The following is a 17,007-nucleotide window of genomic DNA, read 5'->3' as shown; positions in this document are numbered from 1 at the left end:
AGGCTTAGGAACAAGCTGAGGCTATCAGGCTCCCAGGGAGAAGGGACTCTAGGAAGAGCAGTGCTGTCCAGTTGCTCTCAGGGGGAGGGGGAGAGAGCTCTTAGGCTCTTTACCAAGGCAGGAAGGGCCGAGGCTGACACTGGGGAGAGTGCCTCCCCTGTTGCAGTGTTTCTCTTGTCCTCCTTCCGTGTGGGGACTGCAGCTGTTCTGGTCCTTCTAACCACTTTGCATCTCCCTCCCCAGACTCCTCCTCCTCCTCCTCACCATGTCTTCTGAAGAGGGAAAACTCTTTGTTGGGGGTCTGAATTTCGAGACTGACGAGCAAGGCCTGGAGCAGCATTTCAGCTCTTTCGGCCCCATCTCTGAGGGTAAGGATCCGGTTATGCCCATGCACCTGGTCCCTACCGCTGTGAGGAGAAGTGGTTTGGCTGGAGCACTTGGGAGGGCAGGGGGGAGAGGGAGAAGAGCTGTCTTGCTCTAAGCCTTAATACCAGCTGCCCTAGTAAGAGTTGTACAGATCTTGGTATAAGAGGTCATCTGCTGATACCACATGGCAGGTTCAGATACCCAACACCTGAGCACACTGCTGTATCTCTGGGACCAGCAAGGTTACATAATGTCTGCACTACGTAAGGACGATCTGTAGACCCAGGGCAGTTCCTGTTGCGTAAGCTCAAAGGGTGAGGACCAAAAGTTATTTCTTTTCCTTCCAGTGGTTGTAATTAAAGACAAAGAGACCCAGAGGTCCAGAGGCTTTGGCTTCATCACCTTTGCCAACCCGGAACATGCATCAGATGCCATGAGGGCAATGAATGGAGAGGTGAGTCTCTTTCCAAAGTGACGGGGACTGCTGCCTAACCTGCTCCCTTGTGTGCCTAGCTCCTCCTTTCCCAAACATGTCTTGTTCCACTGCAGTCCGTGGATGGACGTCAGATCAGAGTTGACCATGCTGGGAAATCTTCCCGTGGATCCAGAGGTGGCTCATTCGGAGGCAGAGGCCGAGGCCGTGGCTACTCCAGAGGTGAGTCTAGCAGCCCTCCTGTTCTGAGCTGAACGCCAGCTGGCCCTTGAGAGGAAGAGCACTCATGTTTTTCTGTCCTTTGCGCTGCAGGAGGCGGAGACAGAAGCTACGGTGGTGGCCGCTATGACAACCGAAGTGGAGGCTATGGCGGGTCCCGGGACTACGGCGGCAGGTAACTCATGCAGAGAGGTGGCTGGTACCCTGCTGGTGGTGAATTAGAGGGGGCCCAGGCAGAGCCACCAGAATGATTAGCAAACTCGCTTAGTAAGGCTCCGGGAGCTCTATCTGTGCAGCTTAACAGCGAATGTTAAAGGGTGACTTGATTGAAGTCTGTAAGTACCTACATAGGGCTCAGCACTTTGACATTGAGTGCTCTCTGCTGAACTGAAGAGGTCTAACGTGATCCAAGCACTGGAAGTTGAAGCTAGCCAAAGTCTAGAAATAAGACGTGGTTTGTAAGTGAGGGATGTTACCTACTGGGACTGAGTGGGCTTTGGGGGATTTGCCATCACTGCTACATAGAACTCAAAACTGGGTCTTTTTTTAAAGCACTTAGGTTCTTGATTAAACTAATCTTGGCTGGCCTGTCTTATGGGTCAGATGAGATCAGTGTTCCCATTGCCTCATGAATTGAGGGCATCTGGAGCCAGTGTAAAACAGTTGTGCTTTGCTTTCAGAAGTCAGGGAGGATATAACGACCGCTACTCTGGAGGCTCTTACAGAGACAACTATGACAACTAAGGTAGGTGAAGCTCAGAGAATGAAATACAGCACTTCTCTTGCTTAGCAGGTGTACTTAAACATTTGCAACGCACCGTCTTGTGCTGAGCAGTGGCCGTACTCGAGCCTTATTATCTGGGACGACTCTTTATCCGCCTTAACAAGCCTGTCTGAGTCTTATTGTCGGGCCTTGGTTCTGTGACCCTGGTCAATAGCTAACGTTAAATGCATGTGGAGGCTTAGAATTCCATTTAACACCAATGACGGCCATCGAGCGTCCAGTGACTAGCTAACTGGGGGAGGGGGAGTCCTGGAGATTCCTAGCCTCGCTGAACCCAAAAAAAAGGCTAGGAGTTGGTGAAATGCTACAAACATGTCCGTATGCTACAGTGCCTTTACGATTGTACCTACTTCTTGTCCTCAGCTCGCAACGAGTAAAAACCCTTCCTGACTCAAGATCGTCCTTCCAATGGCCGTATTTATAAAGAGTTTTGGAGCTTCGCTGAATCTTATTGTTTAGTTCTATCTACCTGTATCTTCCCTTTTGTAGTCTTGTCACATGCAGCCTGACAGCTTCTGCTACGAGATGGCCCGTTGAGACTTTCCTCAAGAAAGCTCTGTTTATTTTTGAGGTTTTTTTAAGCATTTTTGAAATCTGGTTTATTTTTCTCTTGATTTGTCGTCAACCTGAGGTTTCTTTTAAATTGCCAAGACAGGGCCCTGAAACTCACTTTAATGTGTTGTTCCCGCAAGCTGGAGTTTCTAAGACAAGTGCAATGATACCTTGGAGTTCTGTTCCTTTAGTGTATAGCAAGGGAGGGGTGAAAGGCCTGACAGCCTTTGGTATATCTAAAGACACAAGTGACTCGTAAGTTTGATCTGCAGAAAAAAAGGTATTTTCACTGTACAATGTAACAGCCCCCAGAACTAAGACTTGCAACAACTTTCCACGAGCGGTTCTTGGAAATGTTTGTTTATATTGTCCCGTTTTTACTGGAAGAAATGCGCATAATTCCATTGGTATTGTATTTGAAGTGGTGAAGGAATTCCTGTATTCAGTTCTCTGGCTTTACGAAGCCTATTAAAAGACCGTTCTGAAACGAACTCTTTGCTCTCGACATTTTGACATTTCGTTGCACTGCACAAGACAGACAGAGATGGGAGTGAGGTTAGGGCAGAGGAGACTGTTTCTGATCCCATCTACGCTGACCTAAATGTCGCTGTACGTGGAACTAGAAGGCAGCCTGGCCCTGATCTCCTGTCAGCGTAGCACAAACATTAAACCCCGTTATCCCCTCTGTCTGCCTTGTTGAGCAGCCTAAAATATCAAAAGGGGTTTGCAGTCTAATTCTGCTTCTGAAGCTTTGCAGCCGCATAAAGGACAAATTCCCAGCTAAACCGGCAAGGATTCTTGAATCTGGCTCCAAAAGTTAGCCTTGAAACCAGCACCGGTTTCCATGACTCCTTGGGTACTCCGTCCAGTGTCTTGCAATCCAAACATTGCCACCATGAGCTGCAAAGTGAAAGTGCTTGAGCCTAAGCCAGAAGCTCTCGCAATTGGATTTGGTGGTGGAGGTGATTTTTTGGGAAAGCCATCATTGGTTTCCTTAGAAACCAAAACACGACGCAGCTGGCTGGCCAGTGATGCCGGAGGATCTTGGATTGTCTAGGCTGCTCAGTTCCTAAACAGCACGAATCCCTAACTGAAGTCGCTTCAACTTCAGCCGGCACGTCACATCTTCCATTAGTGCCCAAGTGAAGCTGGAAAAGGGACAGTAACTTAAACCACTGAATCTCCTGGAGCTGGCACACATGCCACAGGGGTACGGCTGCCCCTCGCTCTGTGCTGTGACACTGGCTGGGAGGGTGTATTTGCTCACCCTTCCCAGGGTGTGTGGGAAGCCAACCTGGAGTGCGTGGCCAAGATTAAATCCAGCAGTCTCATCCATAGTTGATGAACGTGGGAGCTGTCCTCCCAGTCCACAGCAGCAGGATGGTGTGTCAAATCATCCTGTTAGTGTGCCCCCCACCTTGGGGGTGCCTCGTCCCTCCGGTCTCCTTTTAATGCTTGGATCTGTCGGCTGAGCGGTCAAGAGGCGCTGCTCTTTGGACCCGGCAGCCCAGTTAGCACAGAGCTAGGGTCAGAGATGGCCAGCTGGTGTCAGAGGGGTAGGTGGGCCTGTTGTAGCTAGCCGTGTCCTGATCTTACCCGCTGTGAGCATTCTCTGCTAGCGTATGGAAACCAGTGTCCTTCGAGACCCCGAAGTGTGTTGTGACTCCTTCAGTGCGATCCGTGTGAGACGAAAGCTGCTCTCTTGCCTAGTTCATATGTGGATATAGTCCTGTAATTCGAGGTAACTCTTTTGCTCGTGTCCGCATCTTCTCTCCTCCACAGCTCGTTCCCTAGGGCTAACGCTGGCTTTTTTTTTTTTGACTGACTCTTTTTGGAGGGCCTGTCTGAGTTGGGCCTGACCCCTACTGCTATGGGAGTGGCGGGAGGCAGTTTGGCCTGTACCAAACACCCAGCCTACCCCTCGCCATCACTGCCGTTTGGTCCAAGATTTTAATCCATGCCTTGTGCAGCCCTTGGACTCGTTGCTGGGAGGGGCTGTTCCCAGTACAGCAGGGGGGCGGGGGGGACTCCGGTGCCTCTGGACCTGCCAGGTTAAATTGCGATGCGCCGGTGACAAATAGACAGACACCTTTTGGGTAGGGTTCTCAGAACGTGGGGTTGGGTGGAGCCTCCGTAGTGACTTACACTCCAGGGCTGGCCAGTGGACGGCATCGGCCAGCCCTGGAGTAGCCTGCGCAGACCGCCGGGTTCAGCAACTGGTTTGTGTAATGTGCTGGGTGAGCTGAGACCGGCTGGTAACGCGGCTTTGCTTTGGCAGGTGCAAGAGGATGGTGCCAGCTGCTCTACCTTGAAACAGAGGGATACGGAGACCAGAACGGACAGTTCGGCCCAAGGTATGGATCCTGGCCACATCCCATGGCAAAGGGCATAACTCCACCATGGCTATGAAGCAGGGGTGGGCCCATAGCCCATTGGGCTCGGATGGGAGCGGATGGAGGGAGGTGTCTAGTGAGGAGCTGGAAGTGGGGTAGACAGTCAGTAACTTAGCCCAGACCCTCCTGAAGCATAAACCTGAGTCATCTCTCCTTCCAGGTGGTCAGCACACACAGGAGTTTGCCACAAGGGCACCTGCATGCCTGAGCTGGACAGGCCCAATGACCGTTGAGGAGAGAGTCGGGCCCTGCTGAGCCCATTAGCCGGCGGGGGCACAAACAAGCAAATCCTGCCTTGGCCAGAGTCCTTTTTAGTGTAACAATAAAGACTGCTGGACACAGTGTCTGTGGTGAGCCTTGGTCTGGGCAGTGGGGCTGAGAGACTCCTGGGGGTCTCACTCAGACCGTGGAGGTGGGGGACGACTCCCTTTGCTACCCCTGCATTGGGGGCCATCTGGAACCAGCCCAGAAGAGGCACTGATGCGAGGGGTTGGCAGTGTCTTGGCCACGCTGCTCAGTGGAATTAAGGCCTGGGGGTGGGGGGACAGCCACAGCCTGAAAAGGGAAGGCAGCTGGTGTGCAGGGGCTGTAGGCTCCTGCTTTTCTCTCGCAGTAGCTCTGGGCTGCTGGACTGAGTAGATGCCCAGGAACGTACCTTATTTAGTCTGCTCAGAGCTCTTCAGCTTCCTTCCTGTTAAAGCAGCCACCCTCCCTCAGGGCAGGAAGCAGGCACCTCTCAGAGGCCCAAAAGCGGAGCTCTACGGGATAGCAGCCGCTGCAGGCTTCTAACCTCTGGCTGGCCAGTGTCGGCTGGGCTCTCGCCAGAGCAAGCTGGCACCTACTCTGCCTCTGGTCTCTTCGTTCTGGGCATAGACCCGGGCCCTGGAGGGGCTCACATGACTGGAGGGGCTGCCTTGGCAATGGGGCTGGGGGAGCCGTGGCTGCAGCCCAAGGCCTGTGGGCTTTGGGAGGGAAGTATTGAGCAGCCTGGCCCTTACTGGCCAGATCTCAAGGGAGCAGTGTCTCTCCGCTCCCTGCTCTGGTATCTGAGCTCCCAGGTGGAGCTGAGATTTCAAGGCTGGAAGGCACGGGTGGCTGCTGCTCCTGGGGCCAGCTTGCCTCAGAGTGGCCACTCCCCATGTGCTAAGTACGGTGGGTTTATTGTTGTGGGAGGGTGTGGGGCTGGCTGCGGGGAGGAGTTAAGTGCCTGCCAGGAACCTCCCTTTTTAAGCCAGCTTCCTTGTTTGGGTGTTTGCCTGTGACTGTCTCTCACCACGGTGGGAGGCCTGGGCCTAGCAAAGCAGCCTGCTGAGCTACCCTCTGCTTACAAACCCCCTCTCCCAGTCACTGCATCCAGTGGGTGAGGGCGGGGGAAGACCCTACAATAACACAAGGGCAGGGGCCCTCCTCCACCCAGTGGCTGGCTCTCCTACAGCAATGCTGCCAGATGTTGGAAGGCATGGGCCAAACTGCGCCTGGCTTGTAAATCAAGGGGCAGCTGGGGTCTGGAGGTGGTTGGGGGCAGCAGGCCCAGCCATGCACCAGAGCAAAAGGCCTGAGGGTCAGGCTGGGGTGGGGGGTCTTTCCCTCCAACCCGAGTTAGGAAAAGCCCTTTCATTCCCCATGTTGCTAGGCCTGCACTGCTTTCTGCACACCCCATAGCTGCTCCAGCTCTTGGCCCAGAGGGTCTGAGAGCAAGAGCTGTAGGTGACACCACCACCCTCCTTCATAAGCCTAGAACAAGCCAGCTTTGCCCCCAACTTGTCACCCTCTCCTCCACCAGCATTGGGTGTGACCTAAGGGGTGCCCCAAACCTCTTGGGCTGGTCAGGAGGGGGAAGCTCTTTGTTTAAATGCCTGCCTGCTTTGAGCTGGATCTCAGGGCTGACTTACAGTGGGCGCGTAGAGCTCACAGCAAGGAGCCTTACCCCGGCAACAAAGCAGGAAAGAGATCTTGGAGTCAGCGTGGACAGTTCTCTGAAGATGTCCATGCAGTGTGCAGTGGTGGTCAAAAAGCAAACAGGATGTTAGGAATCATTAAAAAGGGGATAGAGAATGAGAGAGAGAATATCTTATTGCTCTTATAGAAATCCCTGGTACGCCCACCCCTTGAATACTGCATACAGATGTGGCCTCATCTCCCAAAAAGATCTACTGGCACTAGAAAAGGTTCAGAGAAGGGCAACTAAAATGATTTGGGGTTTGGAGAGGGTCCTGTATGAGGAGAGATTAAAGAGGCTAGGACTGTTCAGCTTGGAAAAGAGGAGACCAAGGGGGGATATGACAGGTCTATAAAATCATGAGTGATGGTGAGAAAGTGGATAAGGAAAAGTTATTTAGTTGTTCCCATAAGACAAGAACTAGGGGTCACCAAATGAAATTAATAGGCAGTAGGTTTAAAACAAAGGAAGTTCAGCACACAGGCAGCCTGTGAAGCTCCCTGCCTGAGGCAGTTGTGAAGGCTGGGACTATAACAGCATTCACCCACGAAAGCTCATGCTCCAAAACGTCTGTTAGTCTATAAGGTGCCACAGGATTCTTTGCTGCTTTTACAGATCCAGACTAACACGGCTACCCCTCTGATACTTGACAGCATTTAAAAGAACTAGATAAATTCACGGAGGTTAAGTCCATCAACGGCTAGTAGCCAGGCTGGGTAAAGAATGGTGTCCCTGGCTGCTGTTTGTCAGAGGGTGGAGATGGATGGCAGGAGAGAGATCACTTGATCGGTACCTGTTAGGTTCACTCCCTCTGGGGCACGGCATTGGCCACTGTTGGCAGGGAGGATACTGGGTTAGATGGACCTTTGGTCTGACCCAGGACGACCGTTCTTATGGCGTGGCCTAGCTTCACAGGCTGGGTGCTCCACCCTGGCTATTAAACGGGCCTGTGGAGGAACCTGGGCAACGAGGCAGGCCCTTAAGGGGTCACACTCTGCCTGCTGGGCAGGCCATGTGCCCTCCACCACCACCCCAAGACAGTCTCAGCTCCACCCCTCCAGGTGAGGCCAGAGCCAGACTCGGGGTAGAGGTGGGTACCTGCTGCTGGGGGCCAGGAGGGCCAGGGCCATGTGCCAGCCTGGCTAAAGCCGCATCGTGGTGTTACCAAGCCCCTTAACAAGCCATCCACAGCACCCCAGGTGGAGATGTACCACGCCCACTTGGAACCCACCTGTCCTCCCCAGGAGCCCTCGCCTTTCGCCTCTGGGACAAAGTACAGAGGGACGCTTAGGCAGGCAAGGCCTCCTACCTATCTCTGAGCACAGTTCTACAGGAGGAGCTGAGAGCCTGGGGGACTGGTTCTCACCCCTAATTTCAGCCTCCCCTCTGCTCTTACTGTGTAGAGCCTATGGGGGGGGCTGGTTCACACACACCCCACTCTAAGGGCCTGGGGCCCATGGTTATGGGGGCTGGATCTCACCCCTAACCCCCCTCAGGGCCATGGGGGGGGCTGGTTCACGCGCTCAGGGTTTGGGGCCCATGGTTATGAGGGGCTGGTTCTCACCTCTGCCCCCCAGCTCAGGGCCAGGGGCCATGTTTATGGGGGGATGGATCTCACACCTACCCCCCCCCCCTCAGGGCCATGGGGCTGTGGCTGGATCTCACCCCAACCCCTCCCCTCAGGGCCTGGGGCCTATGGCCCGGGGGGGGGGGGGTTGAAATGGGCGTGGCTTTATTCTTTTGCCCCGCCCCCTTTCCGTCCGTCTCTCTGTGCCTGCCAATCAGCGTTACTCTCACGTAGGGGGCGTGGCCTTATCTTGGTCCCAGCCCTGGCCATTCCAGCCAATCAGCGCTCCCAACAGTGAGGCGGCTTCTTCACTAGCCAGTCAGAGCTTCAGGCTGTGAGGGGTCGTGGCCCTCCCGCTGTCTGTCTCTGTGCCAGCCAATCAGGCTGCCAGGGGGCGTGGCCTTATTTCCCTGGCTGTTTCCTACTGAGCCAATCAATGCTCCCTGCGCTGTGCGGGGGCGACCCAGCTAGCCAATCAGGGCCCCGGCCCGCGAGGGGGGGGCCTGGCTCTTGTTTCGCTGACCAATAGGCGGCGCGCTCACAGGACGTGACCGTGGGGGGGACGGAGCGCGCGCCCTCCCCCTCAGCTTCCGGCCGCCAATCAGCGCTCGGTGGCGGGAAGGGGTGTGGCCTGCGTAGCCTCGCTCTCACTCTCGCTTCTCCCGCCGACGTCGAGGCAGCAGCAGCAGCTCCGCCGCGCTCCGCTCCGACTCATCCCGGTGAGCGCCGCTGCCCGCAGGGCCGGCAGCGGGGAGAGGCTGAGGGGGGGCCGGCGATTGGGGCGGCCTGGCCGGGGAGAGGGAAGCGGGAGCGGGGGGTCAAAATGGCGCCGCTCGCCGCCGCCTCGGCTGGGCCTTGGCTGCAGGGGAAGAGGCGCTGCGCAGCCTGCGCATGCGCGGCGGGCGCCGAGGTGGCGGCGCGCAGGCGCGGCCCCGCGTTTCCTTGGCCTCGAGGCGGGGCGGGTGCGCAGCGGCGGGCGGTGGAAGGGCCGCGCGCGCTGGGGAGCCCCCGCGCATGCGCCTGGATGCGCGCGCGCCCTCGCTCGCGGCCCTGCGGGAGCCTGGGGTGGTCGCCACGTGCGGCGACCGGGCCCCACGTGCTCGCTGCCATCTTGATGGGACTGGGGGCGGGAGGGGATCGCGCCCCCGCTAGGGATTGTGGGGCAACAGCGCCCCCCCAGCCTGGGGGCAGGCCCCCTTAACTGAGGGGGCGCCGCTCCTCCCCCCCGTCGGGGGGGGGGGCTGCAGGTGACTCCCCCAGCATCGCTTGCAGCTCCCCCTCTGGGGGCTGTTCCCCTGCTCCCCGAACTGCAGCTGGCTCCCGATCCTCCTGGGAGGGGGCACCGGGCCCATCTCGCTGCATCCGGCGTCCCTGGCCTTGGGAGAACTCCTATTTGGCGGGTATCCATGTAAATCTATCAGATCCCTTCTCTGGCAGCACCCATCTTACTGTCTGCACCTTTTTGGTGATGGTGATATTTTTTCCGCTAGTTTGTTTGTGTGTCTATTGAAATCGATATTTGTTAACATTTGCCAATAAAAATGAAATCTGACCTTTGGTTTACCATGGAGCCACGTGGTGGGGGGGGAGGATGCCCATGTGCAATGCTCTGTACACATGTACAACAAAAAGAATTCTTGCCTCAAGGATCTCACCATCTAAGTATCAGAGGAGAGACAACAGATGGAGACAGGCAGATGGGGATACAAGGAAACAATGAGACAATATTAATCGGCAGTGGTTTTAGCACACCAGCGGCCAGGCTGTTGAGAGTTTTGGTGTTTTGGGGTGTGGGATAGGATTTTTTTATAGTTTTCAGGAGGGGTTTGACAATAGCTAATGGGGTAGCTCTGCAGATGTTTACAAGGAGAACTCCCAAGGGGGAAGGGAGGCATGGGCAAAAGCATTTTCAAACAAGCCCCGTCATGCACCAAGTGGGAGCCAAGTGGAAATGTGCGTGGATACCACATGAGGGCCGATGGGCCATGAAAGGGCCAAAAAACAGAACACAGCTCGCTCGTGTCTGATGCAGTAGAGGAGGGGGAAATGGTGGAATGGGACACGGGATAACTTGGTCTGTAGCAGCTCTGAGGTCTCGTACACAGAAGAAATTCCCCCTCATTTCATTTATGATGGCACTTGCACTGAGTGTATGGCTCTCTGAAGAGCTTTAATAGTGCCTGCCACTGGAGATGATATGCTAGGCAAACCAGGACCACCAGTCTGCTCTATCATTGGGCAACTGGTCTGACATGGGGCAGCAAAGATGGAGTGTGGGGCAAGTACTTGTCTGACTGGGACAATTGGCCTGATGGGGTATAGGGCAGGAATACTGGGCTAAACGTACCATTTCCTTGATCTAACAGTCTCAACGGCACATGTGATGCCTATTAAACTGCAACTTTTCCACTAAGCCAGGTGTTCACTTCAGAGCCTGTCTGCGCCTGCCTTGATTGACCAAGTGTTCCCTTCATCTGCAGGTGACTTCAGTCATGGCATCTGACGAAGGCAAGCTCTTCATCGGAGGACTCAGCTTCGACACCAATGAGCAGAACCTGGAGCAGCTTTTCTCCCCGTATGGTGACATAGCAGAAGGTGAGTTTGCCTGTCATCCAACCCCACAGCAGAAAAACAACCCCCTCGCTAGGAGCCCGGTGACATCCATGACTCAGCCATGGAAATCCTAAAACATGCAGCCTGCCTGTTAGCATAGGGGCTGCTTATGCATAAATGGAGGCAGGTCTTCAGGTGTTTGAGTGAAGTGCTGGGAGAGGAGAGGTTGGCATGGCTTAAATATTGCTGTGGTTATGTTTTAACAAGGGGACCAGACAGGAAAGTGGATTTCTTCATGGAAAACGCCTCTTCCCTGCAGGGAAAACATCAATATTTTGGCTGAAAAGTCCAGAAAGTTTCAGGTTTGGGCTGAAAACGGGGCTTGCTGGGGCTCATTCAGCCAGCCCTAGCTAACAAGAGTAGAGACTTGTGGGAATCCACTTTGCATCTTCCAATCATAATCTGGGCTCAGACCAGCCACGTAGTCCCATGACAGATGAAGATTGTGCCTGAAAGCGGCTCGAGCGAGAGCAATTGAACTGAATTGTCACAAAGAACACTCCAACTTTAACCCCAGCTCGCTTTCAAGCAATTGCATCTTGGTGCCGGCAGTGTATAGTTAGCCACGGCAGTCCCAGGATAGGAGAGACGCGAGGTGATACCTTTTAATGGGCCATCTTCTGTTGGGCAAAGAGACAAGTTTGCGAGCCAGAGATGTCCTATGTAGCTGGAAAGCTTCTCTCTCTGCCAGATATTACTTCCCACCTACCTGGGACCAGGCTGATTACAGCTACACTGCACACATTTGTAAGCTGTCGGTTACTGTTGAGTAAGGGCCAGCCAAGAACAGGCTCCTGCTTTGTCTGTCCAGGGCAGGAGAGCAGAAAGGCCTTGCCCTGAGGAGCAGAGTGGGAGAAAGCAGAGACATCAGTCAGTGGAATGGCAGGGAACACAGAGTTTTTGGAGGGGATCAATGAAATGTAAATTAAAGGGAAAGAGGACATTGATTGAAGGGGCAGGGCTGGGGGAATGAAGCAGAGGTGCAAGATGGGAGAGCTCTGGCTCCTCTCTGTAGTCCCCCCACCTACCCACACAGGCCACCGAGGGGTTCTCTCCTGCACTGGTCTAGGTTGGGGACAATGCTGGGTGGGAGGGTTGGCCCCAGCTGGGTCTCATTTTACCCCCGTGCCCCTCCAACACTGTCCCTGCTTTGGCTGTTTCTGCCCTGGCCGGCTAGAGTCTGGTGTCTCCAGCATGTCGCCCTGACTTGTAAAGCACTGCGCAGAGGGGGAGTCTCACTCCCTCTTAAAGCGAGCCCCTCCACCCCGGAGTCAAGCGTAGAACCCAGGAGTCCTGGCTGCCAGTCACTGGTCTCCACCCCCAGGCTGTCTCCCTCTGCGCCTCGGATCCCTGGCGCTACAAAATGGGTGAGTTGGCTCCAGTAGGCCCTTGCGGGGGGAGTTGACCAGACACCATGGTGACAGGTGACACCAGTTAGGACGGTTGTCTCCCAGTGCATGGGGGGGGGAGGAGTGAAAGTGCAGGCACCCCACTATGACCCTGGCCCCTGTCAGTGTGCACAAAACCAGTAGCTTATAAGGCCTCAGAATTAATTCAGACCAAGGCAGGGTGTGAATGATGTGAAGCCCAGCTACTGTTCCTGACTATTTCCATGTATGGATGGGCCCAGCCATGGGGCGCTGTGAGCAGGATCTCTAGGGCACATCTTGGCTGCAGCTAGCCTGGGGGCAGCATCCATGTTGCAAACTGGAACCCTACGCTGGGATCCCTGGCGGGGTGTCCCTGGCCTGACAGGAAGCCTGATGCCCTACCTCTTGCTCTCCCAGTGGTGGTAGTGAAGGACCGGGAGACCCAGAGATCCAGAGGCTTTGGCTTCATCACTTACCGCCGTCCAGAGGATGCCAAGGACGCCATGAGAGCTATGAATGGGGAGGTGAGTGGGGGCCAGTCATCTGTTCCCCCCCAACCCCCAAATCACAGGCATCGATGCCAGAGCACCCGCGGGAGACATCTGTCGCCATGTGCCTCCGCCCCATCTCCCCACAGCTGGCCTGCTCTCGTACCAAACATGCTTCCAGCAGCCCTGTACGTTGGGGGCCCACAGGCAGCAGCTCGGGTGCAGTAAAGGGGGCTGGGAGCTTGGCAAGCCGGCAGCCCCTGGGCCAGGTGAAAAGCTTTTCCAAGCCCAGTCTGTGATCCTCAGACACCCTCACTGGGCCGTGGCTCTGAATGCAGCGCTCCTGGGTGTGCGCATAGCCAGTCCCGGACAGCAGAGAGGCTGCAGGTCAGTAGCCCAGGCAGCAGACACGGTTGCCTGGAGCTGAGAAGATCTAGGCTGATCTTGTCTGTAGCCCAGCCATTAGATTGCCCCCAGCTGCCCGAGACTTTAGTTAGACCAAAACATCTCAGCCCCTGGGAGGCAGTGAAGCCAGGGTGCCACCAAGGGCAAGGATTTGGCAAGGTGGGGTTCCCGGATGTCCCCACAGGTGACTCGTGCCAGAGAGGAAGGTGAGAACCCCCAGGGTCCCCACTGATCCACCTGACCCCAAATCTGAGCATGACATGGCTGCCAGGCCCCTGAAGTGGGGTTGCCCCCTCACTCACAACTAGGGCCGTTGCTCTGAGGCCATATGCCTCAGAGGAAGGCAGGTGATAGATCTGTTGTGTCTCATCCATCTGGCCTGGCTCAGCAGCTGACCTGCTGCAGTTGTGGCGCATGAGGGCATCTTACACTCATGGTCTGCATCCCCGGCTCTGTCGCAGCCCCCCTTTGCTGCCGGGCCTGCAAAGCCACTTCTAACCGCATCCTTTCCTCTCCCCAGTCTGTGGACGGGCGCCAGATCCGAGTTGACCAGGCTGGGAAATCGTCTCGTGGCTCTTCTGGGGGCAGAGGCCGTGGTGGCTTCTCAAGAGGTGAGTGTCTTCATCCCCCCGTTTCTCCTCCCCCCTTTGCCAACCCCCGGGTGCAGCCAATGCCAAACACCCCCTCCTTCTTTCTCCACTGCAGGAGGCGGTGACCGAGGCTATGGTGGCGGCCGTTACGACAACCGAAGTGGAGGCTACGGTGGGTCCAGGGATTACTATGGCAGCAGGTAAGCGGGCCTGGGGGGTGCTGTGATCTGGTTTTGATAGTAGCTAGAGGATGATCTGGGGTAGGGGTGGGATTTATTCAGGACGGCCTGTTTGTAACTAGTAACCAGCCGAGATTGGAGCCCTGTTCGCTCTTCTGCCATGTGGTGTGGGCTGCCCCGTGCCCTTCACCCGGCTCGTTGTGTGGCATGATGGGGAGAGAATCTGGTCGACTCTCCCTCCCCAGCTTCCTGTGGCCTTCGCAGGCCACCTCCGGGAGTGAGGCTGTGACCCTAGCACTGCCCGTGTGTGTGAAATTAGCGCATGAGCAATGCTGGAACCGCAGGAGGCGGGCAGAGAGCAGGTGTGACTCTACTGCTAGTGTTCCTGGCCCTCCTTCGACTGATCTAACTAGATCCCTTGCAGCCTCCCCACTGCAACTGAGATCCGCTGGCTGGGGTCCCGGTTTCACGTCTCGCTTTCCCCACAGGAATCAGGGAGGCTATGGAGACCGCTACTCCGGAGGCTCCTATAGAGACAGCTATGACAACTAGGGTGAGTGTGTCCTGAAGTAACCAGCCTGAGCAGCCCGGTCTCTTCCATCCGTCCCGCCCGCCGTCTAGCCTAAATGCATGTGGAGACTTTAACCCACCAGGGACTTTTAATCCATCCAACTTCTCTCTTAAAGGGGTGCTGTTGGGCCGTCTTATAAAACCCCAGAGCTGCCTTTAACCTGACTGGGGGAAAACGCCCGCCAAACTGTAAGTTTGTAGGGGGATTTAATGCCCCGCCTTCACGCAGGACCTACTCCACACCAGTGGGGGCTGCAGACGATGCCCGAGCAAGGAAATAAGCGACGGCTGGAAGCCGACCTGGGTCCTTTTAAGAACAGCACCCTCCTGGCCCCCCGCCCCAGGGAGGGAGGCGGGGCGCGAAATGCCGCCGGCATGTCTGAATGCCGCAGTGCCTTTACCATTCTACCTGCTTCTTATCCTCAGCCCGGCAATGAACAACAGCCCTTCCCGAACTGAGATCGTCCTTCCAATGGCCGTATTTATAAAGATTTTTGAAGCTTCGCTGAATCTTACTGTTTAGTTACATCCGCCTGTACTTTTCCCTTTTGTAGCCTGGTCACATGCAGCCCCAAGAGGGGAGGCCCGTTCCAGGGGCCCCCCCTCCCTTCCACCTCCCCTTCCCCCCCCTGCAAAGCAAAGATCAGGCTGGTTTCACGAGTTCTTAAGCATTTGGGGATCTGTTTCTTGTTTTCAATTTGGCTTCTTTTAATTGGCCAGAATGGGAGGTGGGGCCTGCCTCTGACCCGCGGAGCATGAGCTGTGGAGGGGTTTTCACTTTTTTTTATAACACCTTTGTAGTTTTGTAAATTTTCTTTAGCATGTAGGAAGGGGAGAGGCAAATCTCTCAGGTAGAACAAAGGGAGACTCACGACTCGTGTGCAAAAGGTATTTTTCCTGCGAGATGTAACCGAGCCCGAGCTTAGATTTGCAAAAACTTTCTGCGAGAGGTTCTCGAAAATGTTTGTTTATATCGTCCCTTTTTTTTACTGGAAGAAGCGCTCATAATTCCATTGATACTGTGTTTTTTGAAGTGGTGAAGGAATTCCTGTATTCAGTTCTTCGGCTTTACGGAGCCTATTAAAGACAGTCCGAAACAAACTCTCTGCTCTCGACCTTTTGCCAGTAGCTAAGACGGCCAAAGTTGGACGGGGTTCTGAATGTTAGAGAGGGTGGAGTGACAGGAATTCGATCACAGGATGACTGAGCTGTCGAGGCGGCTCTGAAAAAGGCCCCCCTAAGAACAGCCATCCAGCCCTGTATCCTGTCTTGAGGGGAACGTTCAGGTCAGGGCGATTATGGAGTAATTCACTCCTGTCTGCCTCCCCCAGCTTCCAGTAGTCGGAAGTTTAGAGTGGCCCCAAGCGTGTGTCCCTGAGGGTATGCCAGCTGGGCTGGGACTCGGGAGGGGAGTGGAAGGGCTCTCCTGGGCCCTCATCTCTGCTCCTGTTGGCGCTTTGAGAGCCCTGGTAAGAATCCAGCTCTGCCCGTTGACCCAAGGCAACCTGCCAGGGAGCTGTGGCTGGCCCGGCCAGACACAGTTGCATTGGGCAGGGCTGAATTCAGCCTGCGTGTAGCTAGCTCTCTCCTGACCTGGCCCACCGGCAGAATTATCTGTTAGCGTGTGAGACCCAGACAACGGCCAACCTGCATGGGGTTTGAGGTAACGCCTGCTCCCACGTTCCTCCTCCTCGAGGCCGGTCTGACACTTCCCTTGGGGGCAGCCTGACCCCCAAGGCTCCATTCCAGATCCTTTAGCCATGCCTTGCAAAGCAGCTGTGCCACAGCGGGTAAGGGAGGGCAGGAAAATAGACTGTGGTGGCGGGACACCGGTGTCCCCAGTGAACAGCCCTGCATAAAACCCCTGAAAACACCCATGGCTTATTGCTCAACCTGGGAGACTCACCTGGAGCTGGTCTTGTGCCCGCTCTCACCCTGGCCCCGCATTGTCTCTTGAGAAAGCATGTCCACCTCGCTGCCACTTTGCAAGGGCAGAAGAGGAGCACAGAGCAACAGCAGGAACTGGTAGCTGGGAACAGCCCTGAGAGAGCTTTTGGGCAGAGGGCTGGCTGAAAGAGACTAGGAGCAAGGAAACTGTTCCGGGCTCTGGAAATAACAGGGATGGCCAAGGGAAGTAGCTGACTAGCACCGATTTCTCCAGCAGAACCCTTGAGTTTGGCTCGCTAATAGGGTAAAAAAGGGTAAGATCGCAACAGCTGAGCTGCGTCCATCTAGCCCAGCATCCTGTCTGACAGCAGCCGGTGCCAGGTGCCAGAGGGAATGAGCAGAACGAGGCAATTATCAAGTGATCCATCCCTTGTCTACAGATTCTGGCACTTGGAATGTGGGCTTCCCTCCCTGTCTGTCTTGGCTAATAGCCACTGAGGGACCTATCCAGGAACTTCTCTTTCTTGAGCCCAGTTCTACTTTTGGCCTTCACAATGTTCCCCGGCAAGGAGTTCCACTTGTGTTGGGTTAAGATCCTTTTTGTCTGTTTGAAACCTGCCTGCTTCATCAGGTGCCCCCAGGTTTGTGTGTC

The 17,007-nt window shown here is 55.4% G+C and overlaps 2 protein-coding genes across 8 annotated transcripts; both read left to right on the top strand.

The window, feature by feature from the left end:
* Positions 1–47: 47 nt before the first annotated feature.
* Positions 48–5,086, top strand: LOC127036780 (RNA-binding protein 3-like). Of its 6 annotated transcripts, none has more exons than XM_050927996.1 (6): positions 48–368; positions 714–820; positions 916–1,021; positions 1,112–1,193; positions 1,702–1,763; positions 4,633–4,708. In XM_050927996.1, exons 1-5 carry the CDS (start codon positions 266–268, stop codon positions 1,760–1,762), a joined length of 459 nt encoding a protein of 152 aa, XP_050783953.1. In that variant the 5' UTR covers positions 48–265; the 3' UTR covers position 1,763; positions 4,633–4,708. The 6 variants fall into 6 exon arrangements, with proteins under 6 accessions (XP_050783953.1, XP_050783952.1, XP_050783951.1 ...); XM_050927995.1 differs by lacking the exon at positions 4,633–4,708 and adding an exon at positions 2,166–2,845 and having other exon boundaries at positions 55–368; XM_050927994.1 differs by having other exon boundaries at positions 57–368; positions 1,699–1,763.
* A 3,768-nt stretch (positions 5,087–8,854) lies between these two features.
* LOC127036781 (cold-inducible RNA-binding protein-like) lies at positions 8,855–15,569 on the top strand. 2 transcript variants are annotated; one of them, XM_050927999.1, is made up of 7 exons: positions 8,855–8,972; positions 10,734–10,848; positions 12,654–12,760; positions 13,650–13,740; positions 13,835–13,919; positions 14,387–14,451; positions 14,895–15,569. In XM_050927999.1, exons 2-6 carry the CDS (start codon positions 10,746–10,748, stop codon positions 14,448–14,450), a joined length of 450 nt encoding a protein of 149 aa, XP_050783956.1. In that variant the 5' UTR covers positions 8,855–8,972; positions 10,734–10,745; the 3' UTR covers position 14,451; positions 14,895–15,569. The 2 variants fall into 2 exon arrangements, with proteins under 2 accessions (XP_050783956.1, XP_050783957.1); XM_050928000.1 differs by having other exon boundaries at positions 14,585–14,972.
* Positions 15,570–17,007: the final 1,438 nt, after the last annotated feature.

This window comes from Gopherus flavomarginatus, chromosome 18 (genome assembly GCF_025201925.1).
Source record: "Gopherus flavomarginatus isolate rGopFla2 chromosome 18, rGopFla2.mat.asm, whole genome shotgun sequence".
Taxonomy (NCBI): domain Eukaryota; kingdom Metazoa; phylum Chordata; order Testudines; family Testudinidae; genus Gopherus; species Gopherus flavomarginatus.
This window is presented reverse-complemented; position numbering and strand designations above follow the sequence as displayed.

Bases quoted from the DNA above. Each gene is read 5' to 3' on its own strand.
- LOC127036780 (XM_050927994.1), top strand. From the start codon at position 266: ATGTCTTCTGAAGAGGGAAAACTCTTTGTTGGGGGTCTGAATTTCGAG. The intron at 821-915 runs GTGAGTCTCTTT...GTTCCACTGCAG, and splicing joins TGAGGGCAATGAATGGAGAG to TCCGTGGATGGACGTCAGAT. The intron at 1,194-1,698 runs GTAACTCATGCA...CTTTGCTTTCAG, and splicing joins TCCCGGGACTACGGCGGCAG to AAGTCAGGGAGGATATAACG.
- LOC127036781 (XM_050927999.1), top strand. From the start codon at position 10,746: ATGGCATCTGACGAAGGCAAGCTCTTCATCGGAGGACTCAGCTTCGAC. The intron at 12,761-13,649 runs GTGAGTGGGGGC...TCCTCTCCCCAG, and splicing joins TGAGAGCTATGAATGGGGAG to TCTGTGGACGGGCGCCAGAT. The intron at 13,920-14,386 runs GTAAGCGGGCCT...CTTTCCCCACAG, and splicing joins AGGGATTACTATGGCAGCAG to GAATCAGGGAGGCTATGGAG.